The following is a 24,766-nucleotide window of genomic DNA, read 5'->3' as shown; positions in this document are numbered from 1 at the left end:
ATCCGGCCCTGTGGCCTCTTTTCCCCCCCCCTGGTGTATGACATCCGGCCCTGTGGCCTCTTCCCCCCCCCCCTGGTGTATGACATCCGGCCCTGTGGCCTCTTCCCCCCCCCCCCCTGGTGTATGACATCCGGCCCTGTGGCCTCTTCCCCCAACCCCCCCCCCCTGGTGTATGACATCCGGCCCTGTGGCCTCTTCTCCCCCCCCCCCCCGGTGTATGACATCCGGCCCTGTGGCCTCTTCCCCTTTCCCCCCCCCCCCCCCCGGTGTATGACATCCGGCCCTGTGGCCTCTTTCCCCCCCCCCCCCCGGTGTATGACATCCGGCCCTGTGGCCTCTAAACCCCCCCCCACCCCCCTGGTGTATGACATCCGGGCCTGTGGCCTCTTCCCCCCCCCCCCTGGTGTATGACATCTGGCCCATGCCATGCCGACTGCCTTTACTAAGAGGTCAAAGAATGGCTTGTGGTAAGGCCCTGATATCAGCACGGTCCTGTAATACAGGCCACTGGGGTAACAAGTCCGTTCATGACATTTCTTCCCTCCCAAATCTTCCTCCATCACCTGTGAGTGATATAGTGATATTCAAAAGTGGAAGGAACCGCAGCAACTCAGCCACAAAGTGAAGACCCTGTAATGTTACAGAGCGGAGGGTCCAGTGCTGAGGAGCAGAGGACAGAAAAGTCACCAACGCTCTGCTGATCCCATAACTGCAGAGTCCAGACCTCATCTGGTATAACATCAGCACAAACACTGCTCCCCATCAGGAGCTTCATGGCCGAGCAGCTGCATGTAGCCGTACATCACCAAGCACAATGCCGAGCGTCGGATGGAGAGGTGTAAAGCCGCCTACACTGGACTCTGGAGGAGACGTGTTCTGTGCAGTGACGGCTCACACTTCTCTATCTGGGTTTGGTGAACGTTACCCCCTGACTACATTGTGCCCACTGTACAGATGGTGGAGGAGGGTAATGCTATGGGCTGTTATTAAGGGTCGGCCTCGGCCCCTTGGTTCCAGTGAAGGGAAATCTTAATACTTCATCACAAGACATTGTGGACAATTGTAGGAACAGACTGGGGAAGGCCCGTTTCTGTTCCCCATGACTGTGCCCAGTGCACAAACGCCATTAAAACATGAAGGGGGGGGGAGTTGATAAAAACTCTCACAGACGCCTCCAAAATCTTGTAGAAATCCTTCCCAGAAGAGCGGGAGCCGTTATATCTGCAGAGGGGCCGACTCCATATTAATGTCTATGGGTGTAGGATGGAAGGTCAGGAAAGCTCCTGGGGGTGTAATGTGGAGGGGGCGCATACTTTTCTCCATATAGTGTGTAGCATCTCTCTAGATGGAGTCATTTAATGTACTGCTGCAATAAGTGCTGTATACCTGTCACAGAGCGCCCATCCACTGCCACCAGATAAAGAGCAAACACTGGTGTCGGTGACCAAAAATAAATGTGCCATGCTGGACTCTTGGTTGAGTTTTTTGCTGAGTTGTTTATCATGAAAGACTGTGACAAGAGCCCGGACCTGCCGGATCCAGGGAAGGGGCTGTGGGGCCGATAATGTCTCAGGCCCTGGGGCAAATCCCCCTGCTGCCTCTACCATAGCCCTACTGGTAGGATAGAGATCCTTGGTGGTACGTTAGTAGCCGTTCTGCAGTCCCAATACTCCGGAGGTGATGAGGGAGAATGCCGCGGCAGATTAATGACTGACGTATCGTCATCTTCTACTTATTCTGATCCTTTGTCGCCCTTCATCTTTTAGGGTTGGATTACGGACATTGGCGGTGTATCTGCTTCCACCAGTGGGAACAACATCAGATGTGGACACAGACGTATTGTTTACAGCACAGACAGTCCAGGTACGTGACCATCGGTGCTGCGCTCTATGGCGGCCATTGGACCTCCCTAATACACCTGTATGGAGGGAGTATGGGGGCATCACGACATGGAAAGCAGTATAACATGTAGCGCTGCTCAATTCCTCCTTATTGCAGGAATCAGAAAATGACCTATAGGTTAGATCAGGTTTTTAAGTTAAAAAAACAAAAACAAAACCTTTTTAAATATATTTTTAACTGTCCATTTTAGTATAAAATATGTACACTGGGCACTAAGTCTATTTTAGACAGTTGGGAAAGGTCACTATGAATAGAGGGTGAGGAGGTGAGCTGTGATAACACAGGATCCACCATTCACAATAGATGATATCAGGTGGAGGAGGTGAGCTGTGACATCACCTATTGTGAATATATAGGTGCTAACTGTCATTTTAATCCTCCCTTTGATGATAATGAGACTGCTGAAAATTCTTCTGTATGGGACAGGAAGTGTGAGCCTAGTATTGGGTCTAACGGTCAATAAGAAAATAGCAAAAAATATGATATAATAAAAAATAAAAAAACATGAAAAAAACTAATAACACTAAAGCCTAATTTAAATGCTAATTTATTTTCTGATAATACCTTCCATTTGCTGTCAGCTGTCCGTGATGGTAGGTACCTGTTGGCTCCGGGTGTTCCGGCAGCTATGTCAGTGGTTGTCCCTACTTTGAGTGGATCCATATAATTTTTTGATCAAAACTTTTCCTGATGCTTCTCACGGGCTGAGTGCGATCCGTGATGCCTGGACCTGCCGCCTCTATGCCTATGAGCACATTGAGGTTCGGTCAGGAGACCCACGACTGGTTCCGACCTAGCGATCGCAGTGATTATCGGATGGATGAAATCGTCCTCATTGTGATATGTATTATTGTAGTTGGATCAAAATCGCGATCTGTCAGTATATTTGCATCTGATTAATTCATCCCAATATGTGATTTATTGTCAGGGGTCCTGGGGGCGACCTCCCTACAGGTGGGACAAGGAGAGAAGAGGACGATATCCCGGCTGCATTGTCACTCAGGTGGGTGCTACGTAGGGATGAACGGTTTTGTCAATCCCTGAGAGCGACTTAAAATGTCTCGTGTGTGCCGCGATTCTTTTTTTTTTTTTTTTTTTTCTTTTTTTTCCCCGTGATGCAATTGTGAGTTGTCGTTGGGTTATCATGGCAGTTGGGGGGGTCACTTTAAGCCCCCATGATTGCTATTTCTTGGTACTCCTCTGAAGCCCATCCGTATCTGGGGTTCATAGAACGTCAATTGCACAATGTATCGTAATCCATAAGTATCACAGTATAAATCATCAAATAATCGCATGTTCAAGTTCTTTGTAAGAGGATTAAGTAAAGAAAAAAGTTTTAAAAAAAATCAAAGTTTAAATCTCTTCCTTGTGTTTTCCCTATTAAGTGCAACCCCCCCCATGTTTTGTATCGCTGCGTCCGTAGAAGAACAAAGTATAACATTAATTTAATTTGTACGTTAAAGGCCGAAAAGAACAAAAAATGAAAAGCGTCAGAATTGCCGTTTTTTTTCAGTCTTCTCCACTCTCCCGCAAAAGAAATAAATAATAAAAAAAAGCAATACAAAGTTTAATATTGAAGCCTGCTGGGATAACACCTTATCTGAGCTCATTCACTCATCACTAAGGTCAGCTGGGGAAAAAAAAAAAAAAAAGCACCAAAAAATGAAAACTGCCTGGTCTGGAAAGAAATGCTCACTGCTCCTGTGTCTTGGTAACGCGGTTACATACCTGCCGTGGCGCCCCCTGGCGCACATATACAGTACGTAAATATATATATTTTTAACCCTCCTGATGCTGTGCTTTATATATTTACTTTGTCGTTAACATTGTACACCCAGAACTGAAAGCTGTTATTTGTTGCTGATGTGCCCCATTCTGTTTCCATCTCACCCGTTTTTCTATTTCTCCCACAGACGTGGTGACGGATTTTGCTTTTTCACCATTTGATGACGATCTCCTGGCCACTGGATCTGCGGACCAGTCTGTGAGTGACGACAACATGGCTTTAGGATGATGGCCCTTCTTCATCCTTCATTACTAAAGCAGAGGACACGACGATGTCTGGCCGTACGAGGGCAGAGCGAGTCGTAGTTTTCAATGACCCTGTTTGTTTTACCATATAATGTACTGAAAAAACAGGAAAAAAAAGTTCCAAGTATGATGAAAAAATGGCATTACTGATGTTCAGATTCTTGTTTTCTGCATTTAACATGCGGTTTAATTTATTTTCTATTGTCATAGATTGCACTTTTTTGGTCACAATACCAAATATGTTTATTTTTCCTTCTTAGAGAAACCATGCAGGTGCTTCTAATCAAACACTGCAGAGCTGGGCTAGAACTCTGTCCTTCCCAGCTATGTTACATTACCCTATTTATTATATTGATGGCTGTACAATACAAGCACAGTTTACCATTTACCTTTCGTGTCTCACTGACTGCAAGCAGAGATCCTACACACTGTAATATCAAGGTGTATTAATAAGTGATTGAAATTTTTGTTTTGTAGGTGAAATTGTGGCGCGTGTCAGAGACTGGCGATGTGGGCGACTCCGCGGCGACTCTGACAGTGAAAGGAGGCCATGTGAAAGCTCTGCAGTTCCATCCCTCCGCCGATGCCCTGCTCGTCTCCGCGGCTGGCAAATCTGTACAAGTCTGGGATCTCTCCAGGGACTCGGCCCTCGCCGGTAAGAGCAGATACATCTCCAAATCTGGTCTGAATTCATGCAGAACTTTTTTGCCCGTGACTTGCAGTATCAGACACTTTCTTGTACTGGAGTGGCGCCATTTCTGGAATATGGAAAACAAAAAAAAAACCTTGTTTGTAAGACCTTTTTTCTTATTTTTCTTTTTTTTCTTGTCTTCAAAATTTTATTTTTTTCCCCAAAGCGTTTTTTTTTTTTTTTTTTTTTTTTTTTTTCTTCCCAGGATTTTCTTGGCTTCTCTCGGTGCTCAGGTTTCCTTTGCATTCCTATAACATACGGGTTGGTTAACTGGTTTCCTATAAGCCTGGTGTACAGAGGGACGACTGTTTGTTACTGTGGCCGCGGAGCTGGTTATAAGCCTGTCTTTATATGAACAGATGGGAATTTATTATTCTTTATATAAACATGTATAATCTCTTAAAGGGGTATTCCAAGCTTATAAAGTGATGACATATCGTCTTCCCTTCACTATCGACTTATTGGACCCCCATTCTTCCTTTGAATGAAGGGGTTTCAGCACTGGTGTGGCTCCTCCCAAAGCCATCTGCTGCGCAGGAAACCACAACGTGGCCCAATTCACGTGGCTGTGACCATGCTGCAGTTTCTTGCAGAGCCATGAGCAGGCAGCATTATTGGAGTACAATGGTCCCTTCAGTCTCCGGACCAAACATAGATATAAAGGGGTTGCATATCCCTAGGATAAGATCAAAATATCCCTTTAGAGGGATTTTAAAGGGGTAAATTTGAAAAGTGCTTGTAAAAATCCTCTCTTCAAAAGGGGTGAGATTTTTAATTTCCTTGTTGTCGAGGTTACCGGCCACCTCTGCAGTCTACCAGCGGTGGTCTCTCTCCTAGGCAAAGAGAATAGTGCTTACAAGACCTTTGCTATACAGCTTGTAAGCGATGCACCGAAGCTGGCTGGAGCGCACTGTTGGCTCCCAATCTGGGCAGCTTCAGTGGCCCTGCTCGCCTCTCATGCTGCCTCTGCTTGTAACATGGAAGAGAGCACCGTTCAGGGCAAGTGTAGTCTGTTAATCATCATGCATTCAGCACTGCTAATAAGCCGGGAGACAGTGTAGTGGTGCGCTCCTGAAACTAGTACATGAGATACCACCCCCCCCCCCCCTTAAATCTAGTGGGATAAGTATATGACCCATGTAATTACCTTCAAATAAAGAAAATAAGAGGGTGCTATTACATTAGTGGCGTAATTAGAGTCAGATGGGCCCCGGTGCCAAAGTTGGTCCTGGGCTCCCGCATGTTGGTCAGATGTATGAGCCCTTGTAGCGTACTAAATCCTAGAAGGACATATGAATTGTGCCCGCTCCCCCACAATATGTAGTAATGTCCCCCCATCCTTGTGCAATATACTAAGATTAAGGACATGCACACAGTTGAGACGAGAAGCCCTGATCTCAGTTCCTATTGAAAATTTATGGGCAAAGCTGAAAAGGCCGGTGCGAGCAAGGCGACCTACAAACCTGGATCAGTTACACCAGTTTTGTCAGGAGGAATGGGCCCAAATTCTGACCAACTATTGTGAGAAGCTTGTGGAAGGAGATCCCAAACGTCTAACCCAAGTCATTCAGCTTAAGGGCAATGGTACCAAATACTAATGAAATGGATGAAAACTTTTGACTTTGCAGTAAGTAAAAAAAAAAAATGCCTTAAAACATTCTCCCTCTCATTATTCTGGCATTTGGCAAATATTAATAATTATGGTAATCCTAATTGACCTAAAACGGGAAAGGTTTATTCTGATTTCATGTCGGATATTGAGAAAAACCTGCAGATGTGTCTTTATATATTGTGTATGGAAACTTCTGATTTCAACTCTGTGTGTTTGTATATATGTGTGTGTGTGTATGTATATATATATATATATATATATATATATATATATATATATATTAAACATGTCCCCCATCCTGGGCACATCCTGGTATACATGTCTCTTGTACTAGGCCCCGTCCTGGTATATATGTCCCTCATTCTGCTGTTGTTCTTAAATGCATGGAAAAACAATGTTATTCTCGCCTTCCCTCCGCTCCCCCGCCACGATGCTTTCTCTTCTGAAACCAGCAGCTGACTTCAGTGTGGGAGCGCATGATGCCACTGCCATACACGCCCAGTCATGTGCAGGCTGATGTCAGCTGCTGGCCTCTGATTGGCAGCGTGTATCGCAGCGCACAGACCCGGCGGGTCTCTGCTCCACATTACATGTCGGTGAATGCGCGTCCGATGACGCACATCCAGTTGAAGTTTGTGCTGGCATCAGTGGACCTCTCACCCGCATGGGCTCGGTCGCTACCTTTGTGACCACAGTCGTTACTTTCCCGATGAGTGCCTGAGCTGTGGGTACCAGACGAGCTTTGCAATATGTGATCTAGAACGGATATGGGTCACTAAAATCTTGATTTCTCTTTCTTTTCTGTGTAGCTTTGGATGATCATGGCGACCAGGTGCAGAGTATATGCTGGAGTCAGGATGGGGTACTGATTGGGACCACTTCTAAGGTGAGCAATAGAAGGGACGTTAAAAATGGGGATTAAATATTTTACTCTTTGCATAGATAATAAACAAATATTAATATTTTCCATTTACTGACTGCTGGAAAATCAATGCAGTGAAGAGTTATATCATTTACATACATACTCTGGCGCCACCTGGTGTCCAAAGTGCATAACAATGTGCACGTGCATCTTATGAGATGAGCAGAGGTGGGCACACATGCTCAGCCAAGCGTCACATTGTGATCCGCTGCTTTCTGCCCTGGTCGGACTTCATAGGGGATAGTTAGTTATTTTCAACATGTATTGCCATAGAGGTAAAAATATCATCGGTTCAATTTCCCTATACTAGGTGAAAAAAATAAAATAAAAAAAAAAAAGTTCAAATTGCCACCCTTTTCTCAATAAAGAAAATAAAAAGAATGATCATTATTCGGTATATCCGCTTCTGTAAAAGTCTGATCTATAAAAATATAAAATTTAACCCCACACACCCTCCCCCATATACGGCATGAGCCCCGCACAGCCTCCCCCATATACGGCATGAGCCCCGCATAGCCTCTCTATATACAGCATGAGCCCCACACAGCCTCCCCCATATACGGCATGAGCCCCGCATAGCCTCTCTATATACAGCATGAGCCCCACACAGCCTCCCCTATATACGGCATGAGCCCCGCATAGCCTCTCTATATACAGTATGAGCCCCACACAGCCTCTCTATATACAGTATGAGCCCCACACAGCCTCTCTATATACAGCATGAGGCCCCCATAGAATGTAAAAAAAAAAGAACACCAGATACTCACCTCAGTCCCATTCCCCGGCACTCCACTTCTCTCCCTGCCTCCGGTGGGCTGACTCTCCACAGTACACAGCTGACGCGATGAAATGACATCATCATGTCAGCTGTTTCACACACTGATTGGTGGAGGAAATGGCCGGAGGCTCCTCCTCCACCAAAGAAGTCAGCGCAGATGGAGACAGCGAACGGATGGGCACAGTGCGGCCCGTGGGCCTCTGTTTTACAGCCCCTAGACTGTCTTGGTTCACGGGCCGCACTGAGACAGCAAGAGGGCCGGATGTGGTTCACGGGCCGCACTGAGACAGCAAGAGGGCCGGATGTGGCCCACGGGCCGCACTGAGACAGCAAGAGGGCCGGATGTGGCCCACGGGCCGCACTGAGACAGCAAGAGGGCCGGATGTGGCCCACGGGCCGCACTGAGACAGCAAGAGGGCCGGATGTGGCCCACGGGCCGCACTTTGCCCCGGTCTACCATATAAAAAAAAAAAATAATAAAAATGCCAGAAATACAATATTTTTTTTTTTTTTCTTGCCTTCCCTTCAAAATAAATCTGGAATAAAAAAAAAACATGTGCCCCAAAATGGTACCAAAAAAGAACGTTTGTTCACCAGGCAACAAAAAACCCATTCAGCTCCATCGACTGAGAATATTAACCTTGTAAGAATGATTTTTCAAGCTGTCCGGGATAGCTGGAGCACAGTGCTGCCTCCTAATCCCAACCCAGCTTCAGCACAGCTCTTACAAGCTAGACAGCAGTGGTGGTCGGTCTCCTAGGCAACGAGCTATAAACAAAAGGAAAGTGTTAATATCTCAAGAACGGCTGCAATTTTTAATAAGCAGTAAATTGCAGAAGTGCTCATATTTACAAGGTCTATCCAACAATATCCATCTAGAATTTAAAGGGAATAACCCTTTAAATTCTAGTTTTAAGTTGCTATTTTCTGATGTGTCCTGTAGGTGGCGCTCTTAGTATACCGAACTGACTTCTTTGTCCTAATTTTACAATTGTTTCACCCCTTATTTAGTTGCCTACTATCTGTCAGGTCCTTTATCAGTGTGCCTCTTTATTGATTTATTACTTTGGATATAGGTTTATTTTATTTTTTATATAAATGTGTGGCAAAAATATAGTTAAAGGAGTTTTACATAAGTTTTGAAACCTTTAATACTTTTTTTTTTTTTATGCACGTGATGATCTGACATTGTATCATATGATGGTGGCGGTGTAATGGCGTAAAGCTGGCATTGGGCGAAACGGCGTGATTTCATCTTGCATCTTAATGTTATGTTATCGCTAGATTTCCCCATTTTTATAGATTTTCCGGTTTCTTTCTTGCAGGACAAGAGACTGAGGATTTTTGATGTCCGGAAAAGCACAAAAGCCATTCAGGTACTGCTGCAAATTCTCATGGCGCTGATGCCGTGGGGGAAGGGGAGGCTATAGGATACATCTCTGGGGTATCTGCATTCAGGGTCTATGGCGTGTCACCACATAAGTGCTGGAGGAATCTGTCCGCTTGTGATTACATGTTGGTACATCGCATAAACAAATGACACATAGATAAGATCCAGCCAGCGTGTCACAACAGGAGATAAGGGCCATTCATGTCGGAGCTTTCTGGAAATCGCTGCTATTTTATACTGATCCTTTGATATCTGATCCCCTCTGTGTAGGTGGTATTGACTCTATACATCCTTCCCCCCCCCCCCATTGTCTGTGTACTCCCATGCCTGCAGCCTCGACTAGGGGCATAACAAGAAATTACAGGGCCCCTGTACAAATATTCCTAATGCACACAGTGATGTCACAGTACAGGGATAATATACACACAGAGATGTCAGAGTACAGGGATAATACACACAGTGATGTCACAGTACAGGGATAATACACACAGTGATGTCACAGTACAGGGATAATCACACAGTGATGTCACAGCACAGGGATAATACACACAGTGATGTCACAGTACAGGGATAATACACACAGTGATGTCACAGTACAGGGATAATCACACAGTGATGTCACAGTACAGGGATAATGCACACAGTGATGTCACAGTACAGGGATAATGCACACAGTGATGTCAGAGTACAGGGATAATACACACAGTGATGTCACAGTACAGGGATAATGCACGCAGTGATGTCACAGTACAGGGATAATGCACACAGTGATGTCACAGTATAGGGATAATACACACAGAGATGTCAGAGTACAGGGATAACACACGCAGTGATGTCACAGTACAGGCATAATACACACAGTGATGTCACAGTACAGGGATAATACACACAGTGATGTCACAGTACAGGGATAATGCACACATTGATGTCACACAATTTCCTTGAAAAAGCTAAAAAGGCGAAACGTGCGTCTGACTCCAGGAATTCTGTGAACAGGCGATTAAATGGGTATGTGCTCATGTTATATGTGATTACCAGCATGGGGATTTTTTCCTCTAAATGGCACTTTACAGACCACTAGGTGGATATATGCTTATATGCTGATATATTTTTGCACTTTACCATTACCTGTATCCATTCCTTTATTCCTGTATTTGTGTGTATTTCACTTGGGTATACATTCCTTCCTCTTACTTGTATTTCTCCTTCGTCTCATTGGGGGACACAGGTACTGTGGGTGTATGCTACCGCCATCTGGAGGCTGACACTAGGCAAACAACACAAGGTTAGCTCCTCCCCCGCCGTATACACCCTCGCCCTGATTGCGGGCGGAAGCCAATTTTTTGCTTAGTGTCTATGGAGGCACACGTCTGGTCCTTTTTCTCCAGATTTTTTTTTGTCCATGAAGATTAGACAGGGGCAACAGATCCTATTGAAAGGGTCCGATTTCCCCAAACCATCAATGGGCGAGCACGTGCGAGCAGGGCTGCCACTAGGAATTTTGGGGCCCCATACAGGCAAAATTTCCGGGGCCCACTTTAGACTCCGCCCAGGCTCCACCCAGCCCCGCCTCCACCCCTCAAACTGTCCACAGTCCCACCGCTCTCTCTTGGAAAAACTCCACTTCTCACCTATCACACATTAACAGTTCCCATCACCAGATCACGCATATAGTCGGCAGCTTTTGCTTTGGGCAAAAGATTTTTTTTAAGCCGCCACCATAACAGGGTAGACACTTTTGGCCAGGCCCTACTTTACTGTAACCTATTAAATATTTATTAAAATATGCAGTACACTCTAGGTATATTTTTATTTATTTTTCAATTTTTGAAATAACCAATAATATCACAAGGAACAAATACCACCACACCATGCCCAGACCACATATTACTACCATAGGGACCGAATAATATCACATTTAAGGAACAAATACCACCACACCATGCCCAGACCACATATTACCACCAGATGTTGACTGAATACTACAATACTGATCATTAATAAAAAAACATAATACTTTCACCATAAGTGGCAGCATACACAGGAGATCTGTACTTAGTATGTAGTGTCTGTGTACAGGTAATATAGTGATCAATGACATTATACACAGGAGCTCTGTATATAATGTAGAGGTAACACAGTGATCACTGGTGACATTATACACAGGAACTATGTGTGTATATATATATATATATATATATATATATATATATATATATATATATATATATATATACACTGTGTGTATGTATGTATGTATGTATATATATATATATATAATATATATATATATATACTGTGTGTGTGTGTGTGTGTGTGTGTATATATATATATATATATATATATATATATATATATATATATATATATATATATATATATATATATATATATATATATATAGCGGTCATCAATAATCCACGGTTTTCCAACCCAAACCATATCATTATACACACCGGCACAAACAATCTGCCAGACCAGCACCAGCAGATCTCAGGACAACTGGCCCAACTAGCAAAGACGGCACAACTAAAATTCGCTGACAGCAAAATCATTCTGTCATCTCTGCTCCCAAGAAAGGACATATCCAACCACACCATCCAGAACATCAATATGGGCCTAACAGCAAGAATGAAATCTGTGCCAGGAGTGATTCTGGCCCAACACCCCTCCATAAATCACCATCACCTCTATGACAGTAAGCACCTGAACAAATCAGGGGTCAGCCTTCTGGCCAAAGAGCTGAAGGACATTGTACTAAACAGAGACCACCCTTGGCCTGGAGCCAACACCAACCAGAATCCCATGAAAAGACCCCCGACAATAAGAAGGAAAGAAACAACAATTATATCAAAGGAAGCTGAAAACATACACCCTCACCCAAAATTGGACCATCAGAGGAGGAGACCACCATGGAGGAGTTCACCGACCTCACACAGAGACATGCGAAACAGAGGCATACAGAGCAGAGACATGGAGGAGATAAAGACTCTACTCAACACAGTGTGCAGGAAACTAATGTGACTGGACGGAAACAACACCATTAATAAACCAGTCAGAGATCCGGTGTGTCCTACACAGCCATACTCATTACAAGGTATATACACCCAAGATATATAGAAAAAAAAAAATGACCTCACTTACAATCAGCAGCTGGAATATTCAGGGTCTCAACACCTCGGCCTTTGGATGTAAAACAAATGACCCTGACTTTATACAAAGACTGAGAAATATAGACATTCAGATCCTCCTGGAAACATGGACCAGAATCTCTGGTGCCCATCGGATACAGGGAAATCTCTGTCCTTGCCCTGAAAAATAAAAACATCAAACGGCCGGAGCTCAGGAGGAATACTGATCTGGCATAAAGAGGAGCTCCACCAGTACATCAAACCGGTGAAGAGAGGAGGCAGCCACATATGGATCAGGATCAGCAGCTCCATCCTCACCTCTCAGTCTGATGTCTATCTCTGCGCCACCTATATACCACCGCCAGAGTCACCCTACTTCAATCCAGACTGCTTCAAGATCTTACAAAGAGAAGCCGCCCACTATCAGGGCCTGGGCAAAGTTCTCATCTTTGGAGACCTCAATGCAAGAACAGGGAGAGAAAACGACTTCCTGACCACGGATGGGAACATCTACATATTTGGAGCAGAGAATAACGGCCAAGACTCAGTAGTCACAGAGAGAAACAGCTATGACAGTACAGTCAACAAAAGTGGTAAAAAGCTCCTGAATGTATGCAGAAGTTTAGGACTTCATATTCTTAACGGACGAACCAAAGGAGACTCCTTAGGGAGGTGCACACTAAACTCACATGTAGGGAGGAGTGTAGTAGATTATGCCATTACAGATATGAACCTGGCAAATATCAGCGCCTTCATAGTCTCCCCACAAACGCACCTGTCAGACCACAACCAACTTCTTCTGTACCTGAAATCTACAGAGAAACCATCCACTCAAAAGCCACAGCAGAGCGGCCTCTTCACCCGGCCTCCATCCTATAAATGGCACAAAATGTCGGCATTAAAGTATAAAGAGGCTCCCAGCAGACCTGAAATACAGCGGATGCTCCACCACTTCTACAACTACGAGTACCAGCCTAACCCAAAGGGAGTGAGTCAAGCTGCAAAAGACCTCAACAATATATTCTATGCAATGGCCAGACTGTCCGACCTTTAAAAAGTCAACTACAAGAGACCAAAAGAAAAACAGATCAATGGATGGTTTGACAGAGAATGTAAAGCCGTACGGAAGACCCTGAGAACAGCCTCAAACAAGAAACACAGAGACCCCAACCACCCGGGTCTGAGGGAAGCCTATGAAACCATACAAAGGCAGAACAAAACCATCCTCAGGAGGAAGAAGCAGAGTTACATCTCTACCAAGCTTAACCAACTCTAAGATGCCCTCCAAGACAACTCCTTCTGGGAACTATGGAACCACATGGGCACAAAAGACAAGAAAAACAACATCCATATCCAAAATGGCAACATCTGGCTCCAGTACTTTAGAGACCTCTATAAAGATATTCCAAAGGAAGAACTAAGCCAAGAACAGGAAAACATAATGGCAAAACTAAAAGCAATGGAGCAAAAAGTAAAACATTTCCAAAACCCCGTGGATGCACCTATTACATTACAGGAAGTAGCAGAGAGAATCTCTTCCATAAGATGTAGAAAAGCCGGTGGCCTGGATGGAATCCTACCAGAAATGCTGAAGTACAGCCCACCAGAAATACAGGCCGCAATGGTTAAACTCTTCAATATTGTGCTAAGTGCCGGCTACTTCCCTCCTACCTGGAATCAAGGCCTCATCACACCCATCCACAAGAATGGGGACAGGTATGACCCAGCCAGCTACAGAGGAATATGTGTCAGCAGTAACCTGGGAAAACTGTACAACAGCATCCTGAACAAGAGGATCCTCAGTTTCCTCACCGAGCACAACGTCCTCAGCAAGAGCCAAGCAGGCTTCATGCCAAACCACCGCACTACTGACCACATCTACACCCTGCACAGCCTCATTCAGAGCCACGTCCACAATACAAAGAACGGGAAGATATATGCCTGTTTCGTGGACTTTAAAAAGGCCTTTGATTCGGTGTGGCACCCAGGCTTATTCCTGAAACTGCTGGAGAGTGGAATAGGAGGAAAGACCTATGATGTTATCAAAAGCTCCTACACCGAGAACCTCTGCAGTGTGAGTGCGAACGGCAGAAGAACGGCTTATTTCCAGCAGAGCCGGGGAGTCGGACAAGGCTGCAGCCTAAGCCCAACGCTCTTCAACATTTACATCAATGAGCTGGCTACCGCTCTGGAATCTTCCACAGCACCAGGTCTCACCCTCCTCGACGCGCAGGTGAAATTCCTGCTGTATGCAGATGACTTGCTGCTTCTGTCACCAACCGAGAAAGGCCTCCAAGACAACCTGAAAATATTAGAGAAATTCAGCTCCACCTGGGCTCTACCGATCAACCTAAAGAAAACCAACATCATGGTGTTCCAGAAGAGAGAGAGAAAATCAGACCAGCATCCTTCATTTATCTTCAACAACTGTGCCCTTACAGGAACGGACAAATATACCTACCTGGGCCTAGAGATTCACCGATCAGGGAGCTTCAAACAAGCCATAGAGACCCTGAAAGACAAGGCCTGCAAAACCTTCTATGCCAGCCGAAGGAAACTCTACCATCTGAAGCCACCGGTGAGGGTCTGGTTAAAAATCTTCGATTCTATCATCGCCCCAATCCTCCTGTATGGCAGCGAAGTCTGGGGTCCTCACACCTACCCAGACTGGTCAAGGTGGGATTCAAGCCCAACAGAAATATTCCACCTGGAATTCTGCAAGCACCTTCTCCAAGTCCATCGGAGCACCTCCAACAGTGCTTGCCGGGCCGAGCTGGGCAGATTCCCTCTACACCTAATGGTTCTAAAGAGGGCACTGTCATTCCGGGCTCACCTGCGTAGGAGCAATCCAAGCTCCCATCACCATAAAGACCTGACACATGTAGGGGAAACAGAAAAACCAGGACCCTCGGAACAGCTCACCCAAACCCAACCTGACCAGAACACCAATCACAACAACCTGACAAAAGCCGGAATCAGGAAGATGGTAGACGAAGGCCAGGAGAGGTACGTAAGTGACTGGAAGAACGAGATCATCAGCTCACAGAAACTGACCATGTACCAGAGTCTACAGAGAGACTACAGACTGGCTCCATACCTGGAGAAACTCCCGGACCCAAAGACCGCAAGATCCTGAGCTGGTATAGACTCAGTGCAGACAGTCTGGCCATCGAATCAGGCCGACATAGGCAGAGCTACAAGCCCAAGGAGGAAAGACTGTGCCAACACTGTGACCAGGAGGCCCTGGAGGATGAGACCAACTTCCTGCTACACTGCTCCAAGTGCTCAGCAGTGAGGGACACTCACTTCAGGAGACTCTCACATCTCTTCCCGGATTTCACCAGCATGAAGGAGGAAGAGAAAACATATATCCTGTTGGGGGAAGAAGAGAGAGCAGTGGAGATAGCAGCGCAATATGTGAGCGAATGCCATAGACTGCGAGAAAGAGAACTATGATATGCCATGGACTTCTATGGCCCCCACCCTGGATATGCCCCAATCCCCCATCCACCTTCCCTATGCCATGTACTTCTATAGCCCCATCCTGGATCTGCCCCATCCACCTTTCCTACAGTCCCTATCCCTATTCCCTTCTGTACACCTGCTTTGGCAAAACTAATGTGTATTTAATCCTGCCAATAAAGCTTCTTTGAATCTTGAATATATATATATATATATATATATATATATATATATATATATATATATATATATATATATATATATATATATATATATATATTGTATGTACAGTTGTGGCCAAAAGTATTGACACCCCTGCAATTGTCAGATAATACTCAGTTTCTTCCTGAAAATGATTGCAAACACAAATTCTTTGGTATCATCTTCATTTAATTTGTCTTAAATGAGAAAACACAAAAAGAATTGTCCTAAAGCCAAATTGGATATAATTCCACACCAAACATAAAAAAGAGGGTGGACAAAAGTATTGGCACTGTTCGAAAAATCATGTGATGCTTCTCTAATTTGTGTAATTAACAGCACCTGTAACTTAACTGTGGCACCTAACAGGTGTTGGCAATAACTAAATCACACTTGCAGCCAGGTGACATGGATTAAAGTTGACTCAACCTCTGTCCTGTGTCCTTGTGTGTACCACATTGAGCATGGAGAAAGGAAAGAAGACCAAAGAACTGTCTGAGAACTTGAGAAACCAAATTGTGAGGAAGCATGAGCAATCTCAAGGCTACAAGTCCATCTCCAAAGACCTGAATGTTCCTGTGTCTACTGTGCGCAGTGTCATCAAGAAGTGTAAAGCCCATGGCACTGTGGCTAACCTCCCTAGATGTGGATGGAAAAGAAAAATTGACAAGAGATTTCAACGCAAGATTGTGCGGATGTTGGATAAAGAACCTCGACTAACATCCAAACAAGTTCAAGCTGCCCTGCAGTCCGAGGGTGCAACAGTGTCAACCCGTACTATCCGTCGGCGTCTGAATGAAAAGGGACTGTATGGTAGTAGACCCAGGAAGACCCCACTTCTTACCCCGAGACATAAAAATGTCAGACTGGAGTTTGCCAAAACTTACCTGAAAAAGCCTAAAATGTTTTGTAAGAATGTTCTCTGGTCAGATGAGACAAAAGTAGAGCTTTTTGGGCAAAGGTATCAACATAGAGTTTACAGGAGAAAAAAAGAGGCACGGTCCCTACAGTCAAACATGGCGGAGGTTCCCTGATGTTTTGGGGTTGCTTTGCTGCCTCTGGCACTGGACTCTTGACCGTGTGCATGGCATTATGAAGTCAGAAGACTACCAACAAATTTTGCAGCATAATGTAGGGCCCAGTGTGAGAAAGCTGGGTCTCCCTCAGAGATCATGGGTCTTCCAGCAGGACAATGACCCAAAGCACACTTGAAAAAGCACTAGAAAATGGTTTGAGAGAAAGCACTGGAGACTTCTAAGGTGGCCAGCAATGAGTCCAGACCTGAATCCCATAGAACACCTGTGGAGAGATCTAAAAATGGCAGTTTGGAGAAGGCACCCTTCAAATATCAGGGACCTGGAGCAGTTTGCCAAAGAAGAATGGTCTAAAATTCCAGCAGAGCATTGTAAGAAACTCATTGATGGTTACCGGAAGCGGTTGGTTGCAGTTATTTTGGCTAAAGGTTGTGCAACCAAGTATTAGGCTGAGGGTGCCAATACTTTTGTCTGGCCCATTTTTGGAGTATTGTGTGAAATGATCAATGTTTTGCTTTTTGCTTCATTCTCTTTTGTGTTTTTTCATTTAAGACAAATTAAATGAAGATAATAATACCAAAGAATTTGTGTTTGCAATCATTTTCAGGAAGAAACTGAGTATTATTTGACAGAATTGCAGGGGTGTCAATACTTTTGACCATAAAAGTATAGTATCAATGTATAGGCAACACACTAACTCACCAGTGATATCTCTAGGTGAAGTCCTTCATCGTTGCTTTTCATTCATCCAGCACAGATCGCCATCACGTCTTCCAGCCAGGACTCGTCTCTGCAGGAAATAACACAGTTATCTAGAGCTCCGCTTGCAGAGCACATTACTTATTTTTTCCCTAGTTCTACATTACACCACATGAAGAAAAAAAGGCGACAGTGTCGCTCTGCACAGTAACAGGACCGCCCCCCCCCCCCCATTTAAAACAGTATCCTCAAAAAATTAAATACATCACTGCAGTAATAATATCCCTTAATTAGCCCCTATGGTAATAATATCCCCCATCCTGACCCCCGTGTGTCTCATTCCTGGCTTTAGCCATATGTTCTCCCATCCCGCCCTCATGAGTATCCATTCTGCCCCCATATGATCTCCATCGTATCCATCCTGCCCCATGATCCTGTGCGATCTGTCTCCAATCATGCCCCGTATCTCCACTCTGCCCCCATGTCCAGCATTCTGCCCCTAGTCCAGCTTCTGCCCCCAGACCAGCACTCTGCCCCCGGGCCCCCTGGATCGCCGCTGTAAAAAAAAAAAAAGTTCTCCTTACCTGGCCGCGGTCCAGCGGCGGGCAAGGCTCCCTCCGTCCCTCCAAGCTGCAGCGCGCTCTAGCCGGCGACTGACACTGACGTCAGACGCCGGCGAGGTGTGCGCTGCGGCTGACGTCAGCTACCAGCCTCCAATTTGCTGGCAGCTGTTAACTATTGACATGCGGGCCGCCGGGCAGGGCAGAGAGGAGACCGGGCCCGATGCGGGCCCCCTCTGCCCGCCGGGCCCCATACACCAGTCAGGGCAGTAATGCCCTGATGGCGGCCCTGCGCGCGAGTGTCGTCTCCACGTGTCCTTTCCCGCGACGTGGGACAAATCTGGGCAATTTCCCCAGAACTTTTTTGTTTTCTTTTCTTTATTTTTTCTAAGAAGAGGAGACAGGGGCAACGGATCCTATTGAAAGGGTCCGATTTCCCCAAGCCATCAACGGGCGAGCACGTGCGAGTGTCGTCTCCACGTATCCTTTCCCGCAATGTGGGACATGATGCCGGACGTAGCCCTGACCACCCCTAGGTAGAGAAACTATGGGCTATTCGGAGGCACAAGACGGTCCGAGCGGCACCCACTGCTCCACCAATGCAAGACTAAGGCGCTGCAAGGAGGCGGACGTTCCCTCTCCTCGGCTGAAGCTGGACGGAGTTAGGGTGCCTGCACCGTCCAGGATCCCCTCACCAGCCCTCGCTCCCTGGTTTGTTGTCCGCCCTAAAGGGCCTACCTGGTTCCTGTTTACAGCGATTCAAGGTGCGGGCGTGCGGGGGGCTCCTGGGCAGCAGCGGCGTGCGTCTCCCTAGGGCCTCCTCGTAACCATAGGAAGAGTAGCGGTTCTTGCCGTCAGCACCGCCGCGGCGCGCCACCCCCGCCGCAGCATTTCACGGCGCCGCGGGCGGGGGAGAAAAATTTAGCCCCCGGCTTTTTTGCTAGTGTTAGGCTGCAGCGCGCCATCGCCACCGCGGGCGGTGGACAATAACTGAGCCCCCGGCTTTTTGGCCAGGGTTAGGCCGTCGCCGCTGCGGGCGGTGGGGGAAAATTGAGCCCCCGGCTTTTTGCCGGGGTAGGCCGCGGCGGAAGTACCGCCCTCGGCGCGATGCGTCACTTCCGGTGGCCCGCCCCTTGGAGCGCTGGGCGGACGCGGGATAAATCCAGGCCACGGCTTTAGTGCGGGGTAGGCCGCGACCAGGAAAGGGGTCTGCTTACCCCACAGAGACACAGAAGGTCGGGCACGCAGTCGGGGGACACAGGTCGGGTAAGTGCAGGCTGCGGCGGCCGCTAAAACAGCAAGGAGGCCTCTCCTCCCCCACCCTCTCCCCTCGCATAGAGGAAGGAGAAAAAAAAACAAAACATTTTTGGGTTTGGATCTATAAAACGCCTAGCAGGCTCAATATGGCCGGGAAAGGGAAGACACACACTTTTCTCTACGCTGCATGCACTTCTTGTAAGGCCCCGTTTCCACGAGCGCAGAGCGCCAAAGTGTGCGAGGCCTGTGACTCCGAACGCGGCCAGGAGCCTCCCTCGGCAACTGAATCCAGAGAAACGAATCCTCCGGAATGGGCGCTATCATTATCCCAGTCTATGGCTTCGCTTACAAAGGCGATCGAGTCCCTTCACGCCCCAAAGGGAGGCAAGGATAGTGGCTCGCTTATCTGGGAAGGGTCCTCCACCTCACAGGAACCTTCGGCCTGCAGGGGCCGTTCCCATGCCAGACAGAGGCAAAGGAAACGAACCCATACGAGGTCTCCCGGCTTATCCAGTGCCTCGGCATCGGGGAGTTCAGCATCACGCTCCCTTTCACCAGCGAGCGGGAGCGGGCCAAGTTTGGATCATGACTCAGACAAGCCACTTGGTCTAGATATGCCGGGAGACAGTGGACAGCCTCATTGAAGCAGTCAATCAAACCCTGGGGATTGAAGATGATGCTACCTTGGCCGCGAGCCATAAGGTAGCCTTTAAGCGGGCCAAGCACCTGCATAGAGTATTTGGCACTCACCCAGAATTTGAGGATATAGTGCAGCGCCACAGAGAACGCCCAGACAAGCGTTTCTCGGGTCAGAAACCTATAGAGGCGAGATACCCATTTGCCCCGGAACTCTGTAAGAAATGGGCAGAATCCCCAGTGGTGGACTCGCCAGTGTCACGCCTGGCCTCGAAGTCCTTGTTGTCGGTGCCTAGCGGCTCGTCCATCAAGGACCCCACGGATCGGCTCATAGAGGGTTTGGCGCGATAAGTTTTGAGGCATCTGGTTCGGCGCTCGCCCCTTCGTTCGCGGCGACGTGGGTAGCCAAGGCCATGATGTCATTGTCAGAGTCTTTGAATAACGCCTTGCAGGATAGAGGCCTACCTGCGGAGGTGTCTGAGGTCGCAAGTCAGATTGCTATGGCTGGAGACTACCTAATTAATGCTTCTTTGGATGCGGCTAATTGTGCAGCGTTTGCGGCCGCTAACGCGATAGCCATTAGGAGGGCCCTCTGGTTGAGAACTTGACGAGCCAATTCAATTTCCAAGAAGTCCTTGACTTCCTTGCCCTATCAGGGAGGCCGCCTTTTCGGGGAGAAGTTGGATCGACTCATCTCCGATGCGACAGGAGGGAAAATTAGCTTCCTCCCGCAGCAAAAGGCGAAACAGCCTTTTCGTCAGGTCCTGACACGTTTTCGAGCCATTCGCAACATCGGATGGATGGCAGCAGCCAGTTCGACCGGCTCACCGCGCTTCAACCAGGATAGGGAGCGACAGATCTCTTATAGACCCATTCCGGTGGGAAGGATGCGCGCTCGCCAGCCCAGGTCGAGAGGAGCCAGGACCCAGAGACCCTCAGTCAAATGACTCGGAGCCTTTGGTAGGCGACAGCAGCAGGGTGGGGCGCCGCCTGCTCTTTTTTTGCCATATCTGGACCGAGGTAGCACACGACTTATGGGTGGTAGAACTGGTGACTTCAAGGTACAAGATAGAGTTCATCAGGTACCCTCCAACATGATTTTTTTTTTCTCTCCCGACTTCCCAAGGTGAAGTCTCGGGCGAAAGCACGGCTAGGAGCCATCTATTCACTCCAAGACAATGGAGTCATTGTTCCCGTACCAGATCACGAAAAAGCTCAAGGCTTTTATTCCAATCTGTTCGCGGTCCCCAAAAAAGACGGGACAGTCAGACCAGTTTTGGACCTCAAGCTCCTGAACAGGTTCATCAGAGTCAAACATTTCAGGATGGAATCTCTCCGTTCTGTTATATCAGCCATGGAGCAGGGAGAGTACTTGGCCTCTATCGACATTCAGGATGCCTACCTGCACGTTCCCATTTTTCCTCCATATCAAAAATTTCTTCGGTTCGCCATCAATGGTCGACATTTTCAATTCGCAGCACTCCCATTCGGGATAGCCACCGCACCCAGAGTATTCACAAAGGTAATGGCAGTCGTGATGGCCGTCTTACACTCGTGGGGCATAGTCGTCTTGCCATACTTAGACGACCTCTTGGTGAAGGGTCCCTCTTTTCGGGCGTGCAAGGAGAATGTCAGCATTACACTGGATACACTCTCCCGCTTAGGTTGGTTGGTCAACAGGAAGAAATCATCGCTGGTCCCAGCTCGGAGGATTGCTTTTCTGGGAATGGTCTTCGATACCTCCCAAGAGTTAGTAATTCTCCCTCAAAACAAGGCCCTAGCGCTCCGACAGGGAGTCCTGAAGCTCCAGCAGCCAGTCCCTCACACTATTCGGTTTGGGATGAGGATACTAGGGAAGATGGTGGCGGCAATGGAAGCAATTCCATTTGCTCAATTTCATCTTTGACCCCTACAGCAGTCTGTCTTGTCAGCCTGGGACAAGAACCCGTTCACCCTTGATCAGCGGTGCCGGCTATCTTCTCAGGTCAGGCAATCACTGGAGTGGTGGATGACCAGATCCTCCCTTCAGGGGAAGCAGTTTCCCCCAGACCACTGGCTAGTGGTCACGATCGACGCCAGTCTCCTCGGCTGGGGAGCAGTTTTTCGCCACCTCACGGCCCAGGGCCGGTGGTCGCAACAGGAAGCTCGTCTTCCGATCAACTTGTTGGAGATACGAGCGATCTGGCAGGCGCTGCAGCATTTCCAGTACCTCCTAGCAGGACGGCCCATTCGGATACAGTCAGACAACGCCACGGCTGTGGCTTATGTAAATCATCAAGGGGGCACGCGCAGCAGGGAAACCATGCGCGAGATAGCACATGTGCTTCATTGGGCCGAGAAGAACCAGTCGATAATTTGGGCAGTCTACATCCCAGGCGTAGAAAATTGGGCAGCGGACTTCCTCAGCCGACAAGAGTTCGTGGAAGGAGAATGGGCCCTGCACCCCGAGGTCTTCCAGCAAATTTGCCGATGGTGGGGAACACCGGATGTGGACCTGATGGCGTCCAGAGCGAACGCCAAGGTACCGGTGTTCGTCGCTCGATCACGAGAACCACAAGCGTTCGGGGTGGATGCGTTGGTTCTACCATGGAACCAGTTTCGCCTTCCATACCTGTTTCCCCCGTTGCCATTGCTTCCGAGGGTCGTCAGGAAGATCAAAGCAGAGGGGGTCCCAGCAATTCTGCTGGCACCAGACTGGCCCCGACGGGCGTGGTACGCAGATTTTGTGCGGCTGCTCACTGACGTCCCATGGCGATTGCCGGAGCGCCCAGATCTACTGCACCAGGGACCGATCTTCCACCCGAACTCAGGGGCCCTGTGTTTGACGGCATGCCCGTTGAATCTTGGATTCTAACTCAAGCAGGTTTTGAGAGTGAGGTGGTCGCTACAATGGTTAGCGCCAGGAAACCGACCTCAGCGAGAATTTACCATCACACCTGGAAAATTTTCTTCACTTGGTGTCGAGAGCGGGGTCATTCGCCCCTGACATTCTCTATTCCCAACATCTTGGCTTTTCTTCAATCAGGCCTAGACTTGGTGCTGGCCCCGAGCTCCCTTAGGAGACAGATATCGGCGCTGTCCGTCCTTTTCCAGGGAAAGATTGCTACTAATATGCAGGTAAAGACTTTCATCCAGGGAGTCTCTCATCTAGTACCCCCCTATAAGGCGCCGATGGGCACCTGGGATCTTAACCTGGTCCTGAGCGTTCTGCAGGAAGCGCCTTTTGAGCCGCTACAGGATATTTCCTTAGCGTTCCTCTCTTGGAAGGTGGTATTTTTGGTAGCCATTACCTCCGTTAGGCGAGTCTCGGAGTTGGCGGCCCTATCTTGCCGAGCACCTTTTCTTGCTTTCCACAAGGATAAGGTGGTGCTTAGACCAGCTCCCCCCTTTCTTCCGAAGGTGGTTTCCTCTTTTCACATCAATGAGGATATTGTCTTGCCTTCGTTCTGTCCGGCACCGGTGCATCGCGTAGAGAAAGCTCTTCACACCTTAGACCTAGTGAGACCACTCAGGAGGTACGTGTCGCGGACGGCACCTTTTTTGCCAGACGGATACGCTGTTCGTGCTCCCTGAGGGGCGCAGGAGGGGGTTCGAGGCCTCAAAGGCGACCATAGCCAGATGGATCCGTTTAACTATTCAGGAGACCTATCATATCAGAGGTGCGTCAGTTCCAGCAGGGATCAAAGAGCGCTCTACTCGGGCAATGGGCGCCTCTTGGGCGCTTCGGCATCAGGCCTCGGCGGAACAGGTATGCAAGGCAGCAACCTGGTCCAGCCTGCAAACCTTTACTAAACATTACAGTATCCATACTCAGGCTTCGGCGGATGCGAGCCTGGGTAGAAGGATTCTCCAAGCAGCAGTGGCGCACCTTTGAACAAAAGAGGTGCATGCAGCTTGGATCAGTGAGTCAATCTCCCACCCAGGGACTGCTTTAGGACGTCCCACAGTACCTGTGTCCCCCAATGAGACGAAGGAGAAACATGGATTTTTGTGAGTACTCACCGTAAAATCCTTTTCTCCGAGACGCTCATTGGGGGACACAGCACTCACCCGGTTGGCTCGTGTTTATTTAATTAATGTGCCTTTTTTCGTAAGTATCAGGGTGGTCCCTTGCCAGACATATTGTTTACTGCATTAAGGCTGATTGTTGTTGTTCTCCTACTGCTTTTACACTAAACTGGCTTCCGCAATCAGGGCGAGGGTGTATACAGCAGAGGAGGAGCTAACCTTGTGTTTGCCTAGTGTCAGCCTCCAGATGGCGGTAGCATACCCCCAGAGTACCTGTGTCCCCCAATGAGCGTCTCGGAGAAAAGGATTTTACGGTGAGTACTCACAAAAATCCATGTTTTGCTTGTCTGTTTATCTATGGTATGAATTTACTTAATAAAATTTATTTTTTATTTATGATATATCTCTCTTTGTGAGTGGTGTGCTCAGGATACTTTGTATCCACTATGTAT

General features: G+C 47.6%; 1 protein-coding gene across 3 annotated transcripts in view; it reads left to right on the top strand.

Annotated features, from left to right (window-relative positions):
* Positions 1-24,766, top strand: part of LOC141057042 (mitochondrial import inner membrane translocase subunit tim16-B-like) — a 122,938-nt gene that overhangs the window by 11,709 nt on the left and 86,463 nt on the right. For 2 of the 3 annotated variants that reach the window (XM_073553545.1, XM_073553542.1), the window contains exons 2-7: positions 1,767-1,863; positions 2,831-2,905; positions 3,816-3,886; positions 4,411-4,588; positions 7,046-7,122; positions 9,262-9,312. In XM_073553545.1, coding sequence (XP_073409646.1) covers positions 1,767-1,863; positions 2,831-2,905; positions 3,816-3,886; positions 4,411-4,588; positions 7,046-7,122; positions 9,262-9,312 — 549 coding nt within the window. Of the gene's footprint in view, positions 1-1,766; positions 1,864-2,830; positions 2,906-3,465; positions 3,662-3,815; positions 3,887-4,410; positions 4,589-7,045; positions 7,123-9,261; positions 9,313-24,766 lie in introns of those variants that run through there. The other variant, XM_073553543.1, reaches the window with a different exon arrangement.

This window comes from Dendrobates tinctorius, unplaced genomic scaffold (genome assembly GCF_039654945.1).
Source record: "Dendrobates tinctorius isolate UK_male_01 unplaced genomic scaffold, ASM3965494v1 ptg000202l, whole genome shotgun sequence".
NCBI classification, from domain to species: domain Eukaryota; kingdom Metazoa; phylum Chordata; class Amphibia; order Anura; family Dendrobatidae; genus Dendrobates; species Dendrobates tinctorius.
The sequence above is the reverse complement of the archived record's forward strand: the minus strand, read 5'-3'. Positions and strand labels throughout refer to the sequence as shown.